Source organism: Oncorhynchus kisutch, linkage group LG5 (genome assembly GCF_002021735.2).
Source record: "Oncorhynchus kisutch isolate 150728-3 linkage group LG5, Okis_V2, whole genome shotgun sequence".
Taxonomy (NCBI): domain Eukaryota; kingdom Metazoa; phylum Chordata; class Actinopteri; order Salmoniformes; family Salmonidae; genus Oncorhynchus; species Oncorhynchus kisutch.
Genome location: NC_034178.2, coordinates 47,147,337 through 47,156,172, shown reverse-complemented (window position 1 = coordinate 47,156,172; position 8,836 = coordinate 47,147,337). Strand labels below are relative to the sequence as shown.

General features: G+C 45.8%; 1 protein-coding gene across 3 annotated transcripts; it reads right to left on the bottom strand.

The window, feature by feature from the left end:
• Positions 1–392: 392 nt before the first annotated feature.
• rft1 (RFT1 homolog) lies at positions 393–8,561 on the bottom strand. 3 transcript variants are annotated; one of them, XR_002255499.2, is made up of 11 exons: positions 8,258–8,561; positions 4,990–5,075; positions 4,423–4,539; positions 4,009–4,300; positions 3,512–3,646; positions 3,051–3,311; positions 2,772–2,916; positions 2,486–2,591; positions 2,156–2,405; positions 1,341–1,684; positions 393–818 (listed from the first exon to the last, which is right to left on the bottom strand). XR_002255499.2 is itself a non-coding variant. In XM_020483486.2 (10 exons), the coding sequence occupies exons 1-10, from the start codon at positions 8,318–8,320 to the stop codon at positions 1,520–1,522; spliced, it is 1,620 nt and encodes a 539-aa protein (XP_020339075.1). In that variant the 5' UTR covers positions 8,321–8,561; the 3' UTR covers positions 393–1,519. The 3 variants fall into 3 exon arrangements, 2 of the variants coding, with proteins under 2 accessions (XP_020339075.1, XP_031681077.1); XM_020483486.2 differs by having other exon boundaries at positions 393–1,684; XM_031825217.1 differs by lacking the exon at positions 8,258–8,561 and adding an exon at positions 7,706–7,833 and having other exon boundaries at positions 393–1,684.
• Positions 8,562–8,836: the final 275 nt, after the last annotated feature.

Genomic DNA, 8,836 nt, shown 5'->3' with positions numbered 1-8,836 from the left:
TCTGCATCAATTCTCTATCCTAAAGGCAACTTTTCGTTTGTATCCCCCTTCCGCATGTTCTTTTAAATCAAAGTCTAATTTTGTAGGCCAAAGACCAGGTTGTACTTTTTTGATTCCATAGCCTTTTTTCCTCTCGCAGGGTGGGGGCTCGGGCAGTAGGTCTGACTGCTCCGTTTCCATGGCAACAACATCACGAGAAGCACAAAAGGATGGATGTGGGGTGGCGGGAAACTCGACGCAATTACTTCCATTAAATTTCAATGCTTGATTGATACTAGACAATATTCGCTGCCATGCAGAGTAAATTAGCAATGTTTTTTTATACAATGATATGGGATAAATTTCCCTAATACACTGTATCTAATCTGGCATAGGCTACAAATAACAATTAGTCAAAATCCACCTGCTTTTATTTATCAAAACCTAATTTGGTTACAAAATAGCCTACCACTCTCAAGCAGTTTACATCTTACAAATCAACAATGTGCAGGTGAAACTTGCTCATACTGTACACACAAAAAGAGCTCTATTTTCATGTCATCCAATAAATGTAAACGCCTGGAGTTTGCTAAATGCATTTGGACTGGAACCAGTGCTATGGTCAGATGAGCTGAAAATAGAGTTCTTTGGCCACGCACACCAGTGGTGGGTTTGGTGTCAAAAGACAAATGCATATGCAGTAAAAGTGTGTAAAATATGGTGGATCATTGATGATATGGGGTTATTTTGCTTCCACTGGTCCTGGGGTCCCAACGGCATCATGAACTTTACCCCGTACCAGGACAATTTAGCTGAAACTTGGCTGCAAGTGGATTTTCCTGCAAGACAATAACCCCAAGCACACATTAAAATTCACCTTTTTTTGGTAATTGACCACAAAAATCAACATTTTGAAATGACCAGTCTCCAGACTTGAACCCCATTGAAAACCTGTGTTTTGAATTGAAGAGGGCAGTCCATAACAGCAGATGAAGGATATCAAGGATCTGGAAAGATTCTGTATGGAGGAATGGTCTAAGATTCCTCCCAATGTGTTCTCCAATCTCATAAAACATTTTAGGAAAAGGCTCAGTGCCATTATCCTCGCAAGGGGTGCTGGAGTATTGACCACTATCTTTTTGAGAAAAAACAAACATTACTTGTTAAACAAAATCTCTTTCTCTGAGCAATTGTATTAGTATATAATAAAGTATATAATAATATAATTTCCCCGAAATTTGAGCATTCAATATAGCTCAGTATTTGTATGTATTTATTTTATACAGTGTTTTTTGCTCATCTTTATCAATGTTGCCAATATTTTTAGACCTTACTGTACACACACACACACACACACACACTTTTGGCCAGTGAGCTGCTCATTCCAACTTCACCCTCAGTCCATGACAGGGTCACTTTGCAGCTGTTTCCACATTCCCCTCCAAGTCACTGTGTTCAGATCTATGTATCCTTCTGCCATTCCTGTCTCCTGTCTCTCTCTCTCATTATAGTTGGCAGGTTACTCCTCTGCTGGGCAGGTTTAGGTGTGTTTCTTCCCATAGCGAGGTAAGAGCTGAGTCCGAACAAACTGAACAAGTTTTGTCTCTGTGAGAAGGACAGTGACAAGTACACAGAGTAGACACCCGGCTCCCACGGCGATGTGAACCAGCCTTAGTAACCATCCTCCGTCACAACAGAACACACCCTGAAACAGCAGAGTACAGACAGATGGGAAATCGAATTCTATGGTAAATAAATACATAGACAGATAAGACAATCTGTCTCACTATTATCTTTGATTATTTGAGAAGAATAAATATATAGTTTGTATACTAACTCCCATTTCTATGATTGTAAGGTAGAAACAATAACTGTTTCATTAAACGTCAGAGACAGACTTAAGTGTGATTGGCTGATATGTGATTGGATGGTGTATACAGTATGTGGGGTGTATCAGAGGAGGCTGGTTGGAGGAGCTATAGGAGGATGGGCTCATTGTAATGGCTGGAATGTAATTAATGGAATGGTTTCAAACATAATGGAAACCACATGTTTGACTCAGCTCCATTTATTCCATTACAGCCATTACAATGAGCCTGTCTTTGTATAGCTCCTCCCACCAGCCTCCTCTGGCGTGTCCAGTAAAGCAGTGAGGAGAACAGTTATAGTGTGGTACCTCAGAGAGAGCAGTGAGGACTGCACTGAGAGCCAGAGCTAGCAGCAGAAGAGGGGAGGGCCTCAGGCCGCGCAGAGGCGTCCACTGGCTTGACAGGAAGTAGCGGTGGATGTAGAACAGGCTGTGAAGGATACGCAGGCCCATGTTCAGACAGTTAGCCAGGATGAAGCCAATGCCCCCTGCCCACCACGTCAGCATGTAAGACAGGAGCAGGAAGGAGATAGACAGAGCCAACATCACCAGGTTATACCTTGGGACAGACGAGAGGGCAACGTAAGCAACATGATACACACTGTGTGTGTGTGTCTGTGTGTGCCTGCCTTCTCTCACCTGTCAACCTCTTCCTTGCTCATGGCAGCAAAGACAAAGCACTCAGTTATTCCATTAATGGCCAGTAGGAGCACATAGGAGCTGTAGCATCGCAACAGACTGGGCCCTTCAATATAACACAAATATCATTACACACAACCACTCACATAAAACCAGTAGCTTGAGGAATTAGATTATTCCAATCATTGCTGAATAAGTTCCTTTATCTCTCTATAACTCTAGTGATTCAGTTGACTATGGTGGTTGACTCACTTAATTCATTGATTAATTTGGTTAGTTGACTCACCTGCACCACTGCTCAGTAGAGATCCCCCATAGATGTCCAGAGCCAGGTGAGAGTAGGCGTAACCAAACACTGTGATGATCAGACCAATCACAAGCACCAGCTTCAGCAGACACTCCAGAACTTCAGCTGCTATGGCAACCTCCTCCTGCAGACCAATCAGCAAGTGGCATCAATGCACCTGCATGAGCTATATGTGTGTGTCAGACAACTTTGTCATTGGCCACTGACAAATGGTGAAATGAGTGACTGGTATTTGATTGGCTGACTCTGCCCTCTGACCTGTTTCTGCTGCCTGACGTCCCGCCCCCTCTCCAGGACTTTGGCAAAGAAGACGTAGAAGCTCTCCTCGATGGGCAGGAAGATGAAACGGGCAACCATTGAGCCCAGGTTGTTGACGATGTCGTACACGCCCTGCTCCCCGAAGCTCAGCACATTGAGGAAGGTCATGACATAACGCTCGCCCTCAGTCAGGATCTGCTTCAGAAAGGATTGCTTGAAGAAGCTCCACGTCAGCCTGGCCAACGTCCAGTCAATCACAGGCTACAGACACACACACACAACAGGATGACATAGCACACACAGTTGTGACCTGACATAGTATATGAATGAATGAGCCAAACAATCAATTTATCATTGATTTGTCAGTTAATACAACCAATTGCTTTCGGGTATACTGTATACTAGCTCAGTGAGGAGTGTATGTGGTGAGTGATGGTTAGTGCTGGTGTGGTGAATGTTACCTCTCCTTCAACACTGGAGGGCAGCAGGTCTGCCACACGCTGCAGGGGGAAGTACTTCCTGTTGGCCTCCCCAGAGCCCAGGAAACGCAGGAAGTAGACAAAGTAGCACAGCACCAGGAACCCTGTGTACACCAGCTATGAAGGACAGGCCAGTATAACAGTTAGCTAAGTAGACACTCGTCCACAGTGATTTATGAGGGTTGCATGCAATACCATCTCTCCTATATAGATTCATATTTACTAACACAACCTTACTCCATGACCACCTCATCTTTTTGACAATACCTTCTATGCACACAACCCTCTAACCATACTCCCTTGTAACCAGTGATGTAGTGGTAAAAAAAAACAAGTGGGTAAACGCTGATTGCGGTGAATTAAGCAATGCTGCCTATACTTTCAATGCATTTTTTTCTGCAAAAGGTGGGTAAACGCTTGAGCTAAATAGACAAACATAAGATAATTTGTATAAGGGATGGGGCTGCGTACGTATGTACCTGAGCAGCAGAGAATATGTAGAGCCCCCACTGAGGAGCAGAGACCACCAGCACCACTGTCAGAACACACTTAGCCACCATGGCCAGGCTCTCAGCAACCACCTTCAGCCTGACAAACATGTGGGCCTGAGCCAGGACCCAGAGAGGCTCAGCCAGCAGCTCCTGCAGTGCGGCCAGGGCAAAGAGCCCCACAGCGGGGCCGTAGTGGGGGATAGTCAGGGGATCCGGAACCTCCAGGAGCCACAGCCACACACACACAAGGAGAGATGCCCATAGTACACCCAGTGGCAACCTGGGAGGATGACACACACACAATCATTTGTTATGCAGATAGTGCCGATGAAAGACCCAACTGTATATGTTCTGACCAGAGCCAACACTGTGGAGCAGCAGCTCCCCTATAGTCCCACTCACGCCAGCCATAGCAGGTTGATGACTTGTCTCCAGTTGTGATCTGTTCCGCCACTCAAACATGCTCTCCTGAAGGCCTCTCTGGACAAGAAGACCAGCGTGGAGTACAGCAGTGTCAACCTGCATACACGAACACACATGCGCGTACACATGCACGCACACACACACACACACACGTGCACATACAGTATGTAGTGGTGTTAGTTTTTGTTTAACTGCAGGCTTGGACAGCTCATATTGCAGCAGGTGTAATGTTATACAGAAGGCAATTCCACAGTAACAGACTGATTCTGAGACACTTTCCACTTTAAAATGTACATCAAAACCAATGATTGCAAAGTTAAACAAACCACACTACTCCCTAAACTTTGCTTCTGCACTGTTCTTCAAGTAAATGTTTTTGTAAAATATTCTGTGGAAATTTCTCAAAGTCATCCTTGTGCATAGAGTTGTACAGTTAGCAAAGTTAAACTATCATCATTTTTTGTTTGGCATACATTTTAAAGTGAAAAACTGAATCCCAGCATCACTCTGTTACCATGGAATTGCCACAGAGTAAAACAATCTTACCTGACGTTGACCACGCCAATCAGCTCTTTGGACACAAAGCGCAGCGTGAATGCGTTCAGCAAAAAGGTGAGCACACGAAACATGACCTAAAAATAACCAGGAACATATTCAGTAGGCACATAGATAGATATGCAATGGATAGAAAGGTCATCATCATGATTATCTCACGTGGAATAGAGATTGCTCTGTAACTTAGATGTCTTTCTGCCACTTGAATATTTGATGCCTTAGGAGAACAAACACACACTTGCTTATGGTAGCCCATCGTATCCGATGACAACTTTAACGGTGAATTCTTTGGTGACTGTAGAGTCCAATCCGAGATCCACAAACTGTATTGCAGGTGGGGCATATGCAGTCTGTGTTGGCGGGGCAGGCATGGTTGTATGTCTCCTGAGATGATTTTGCTGTCTCTTTGTGCTCCTCTCCTCCTCCCACCTCTATTCCTCGCTCTGGCAGAACTGCCACAAGGTGGAATGGTTGGCTGCAGCATCCTCTAGGTCTGTGGGTTTGATGTTGCATTTCTTCAGCAACGTTTTCAGCTGGTCCTTGTAGAACTTAATCTGCCCCCTGCAGACCAGGGGGCAGAGTGCTCCTGAAACATTCTAATGACATACCCAAGCGAGCGCAGTTGGTGTTGAGTGACCATGGCCTCCATACTCTTGCAGTTGGTGTTGGGGGACCATGGCCTCCATACTCTTGCAGTTGGTGTTGGGGGACCATGGCCTCCATACTCTTGCAGTTGGTGTTGGGGGACCATGGCCTCCATACTCTTGCAGTTGGTGTTGGGGGACCATGGCCTCCATACTCTTGCAGTTGGTGTTGGGGGACCATGGCCTCCATACTCTTGCAGTTGGTCTTAGTATATCTGTATGAGCCACACTGTTGCACCAGATGATTCTCAGGATGCGCTGCAGGCATCTTATGTGGAATCACTTGAGCTGCTTGTTGTGGCGACTGTAAGTGACCCAGGCTTCACAGCTGTAAAGGAGTGTGGTGATGCAGACGGCTTAATAGATTGCGACTTTGGTGTGGAGGTGGAGATCCCTGTTTTGGAAGACCCTGCACCTGAGTTTCCCGAAGGCAGCTGATGCTTGCTTGATCCTATTTTGAATTTTGAGGTCGATGCTGCAGTCCTCCGAAAGGATGCTGCCCGGGTATTTGAAGGACGGGACTATTGCCAGTGATTTGTGTTCAATGGTGAAGACAGGCATGGTGGGTGGAGGGCTGGATCTCCATTGGCAGACCACCTCTGTCTTGGTGGTGTTGATAGACAGTCCCATCCTACTATAGACCCTCACAGCCGCTACAAGGATGGACTGAAGGTCTTACGGAGTGTGGACCACAAGAGCACAGTCATCAGCACACTGCAGCTCAAGAAACCGCTCCAACAAAACCTTGGTGGTTGCTTGGAGCCTCCTGTTGGTTTCCATCCAGCCTGAAGTCCACCGCAACCCGCTGCTGTCCTCAAGCTCCTTGTGGAGAAGCTGGGTGACACATAGGAGGAAGATGTTAAAGAGTACTGGTGCCAGCACACACCCCTGCCTCAAACCAAAGCGTGCGGACTCCTGGCCTCCTATGGCCACCCGAGCCATCATCCCATCATGGAACTGGCAAAGGATGTTGATAAATATGTCTGGACAGCCAAATTTGAGTAGAATGCCCCATAGTAGTTCCCTGCTCACAGTGCCGAAGGCCTTGAAGAGGTCGACAAAGGCCATGAAAAGGTCCTAATGTTGTTCACGGCACTTCTCCTGAAGTTGCTGTGCCATGAATATCATGTCAACCGTACTCCTGTTCTTTCTGAATCCACATTGTGACTCCGGCAGCAGTTCCTCTGTGATGTTGTTCGCCAGCCTGTGAACATCACCTTGGCCAGGACCTTGCCGGCAACAGCCAGAAGGGATATCCCCCGGCTGTTGCCGCAAATGGACTTGTCACCCTTGTTCTTATACATGGTGACAATGTTCGCATCCCGCCACTGTTGAGGGACGATCTCATGGTCCCAAACCTCAGTGATGTACTGGTGGAGCATTCTGGTGCAGAAGTAACCTCCCTTCTTAAGTAGTTCTGCCGGGATGCTGTCAGCGCCAGGAATCTTGTTGTTCTTGAGGGAACGTATACGCTGATAACACCTCTTGGAAGGTCTGTAGGAGAGTGCTGAATGAGTAGTGCGTCAAACTGGTCAGCCCACTTCATCAGGATCTAGTTTTAGTCCTTCAAGAGAGTCAGACCATCAGCTGTTTTCATGGGAGTGATGGAGCGACTTCTAGGGCCAACGTCTAGGGCCCAGTTCCCGAGTGGCGCAATGGTGTAAGTCACTGCATCTCAGTGTTAGAGGCGTCACTACAGACCTTGGTTCGATTCCAGGCTGTATCACAACTGGCCGTGATTGGGAGTCCTATAGGGTGGCGCACAATTGACCCAGCGTCGTCTGGGTTAGGGTTTGGCCGGGGTAGGCCGTCATTGTAAATAAGAATTTGTTCTTAACTGACTTGCCTAGTTAAATAAAGGTTAAATAAAAAATAAATGTGCTTTAGTTGATTGGTAGAAATGTGGATTTCCTGTGACTTATCGTCCACCATTTGTTCTGCAGAGCACGCAAGGTTGTTTGCGCCATTGCTTGTGAAGGGTAACAGATGCGCTTTGTGCATATTGTCCAGTAAGGTTGTGATGGTGTCAGAGTTCTCATCGAACCAGTCCTCATGTTTCCTACCTTTGTAGCCGATGGAGTGGGCCGCTGCCTGATAGCGCACGGAGCTAATAGATCCCCACTTCTGGTCCTCTGCGCTCAGAAGAGGCTCAGTCTCCCTCAGCGAGAGCGCGACGGATGTACATATCACCTCAATTATCTCGACTAACCGGTGCCCCTGCACATTGACTCTGTACCGATACCCCCGCTATTGTTATTTTACTGTTGCACTTTAATTATTTGTTACTTTTATTTCACGTATTTTTTCTCTTAAAACTGCATTGGTTGTTAAGGGCATGTAGTAGGCATTTCACTGTTGTATTCGGCGCATGTGACAAATACAATTTGTAGCATAACGCATATTGGCTAGATAATCGTATCAACAACTGCTACAAAATCCCGGCATTCAGAAAAAAAATGCTGCATAAAAGGATATTTCACTACAACTAACTTAAAAGTATGTCCTCCACATGCTACTCTGAGGGAGTGGATATAAGGAATTTTATCAAGGACACTATTGTTATCAAGTGAAAAAATGAGTTTGTCATAGCTAATTATAATAGCTAGCTACTTTACCTGAAGCAAGACATTGTATGACGCGAGAGTGGAGGCATTCTTCAACATATCTTGGGAACTCATCGTACAGCTAGCTAGCTAGCTAGCCCTCTTTTTTTGAGGCGTATGACAAGGCTTCTCCAGAAACTGCACCGTGAAAAGGAGCAGACTCACAGATACGGACAGTAAGTGCGTTATGAAGTATGGATCTGTACAAATTTTTGTGCCATTTGTCTTTTCTGGTGGATCGTATGACCAGACCTGACTACATACAGAGATTTCATGCTATCAACTTCCGTACACATGGGAAGTCACTACAACGTCACCAGAACGATGTGTATATTATGCAAGTGGGCCCGCTAGGCGGCGTGGTCACCCCAACGGTTGAGTTTTGGATGCAGGAACTACCGTAAATAAGAAATGGAAGTCTCATGGGAATACTGCTTGTTACGTTCAACATCGCATACCAAAACAAAAAAAAAGATTTTAGAATGGACATTTACTTGTGCCAATTGTGTGCGTTTCTGTGTCTGTTCACAATTTGCAAAAAGCAAATGCCATTTCTTCTTGAGTGCAGTGATAGCGTGGTTTATACGCTAT

Excerpts from the sequence above, each read along its gene's own strand:
- rft1 (XM_020483486.2), bottom strand. The coding sequence starts at position 8,320 with ATGAGTTCCCAAGATATGTTGAAGAATGCCTCCACTCTCGCGTCATAC. Across the intron at positions 4,301-4,422 it reads ATCAACCTGCTATGGCTGGC|GTTGCCACTGGGTGTACTAT; the intron begins GTGAGTGGGACT and ends TCATCCTCCCAG. Across the intron at positions 1,685-2,155 it reads TCCTCACTGCTCTCTCTGAG|GGTGTGTTCTGTTGTGACGG; the intron begins GTACCACACTAT and ends CTGCTGTTTCAG.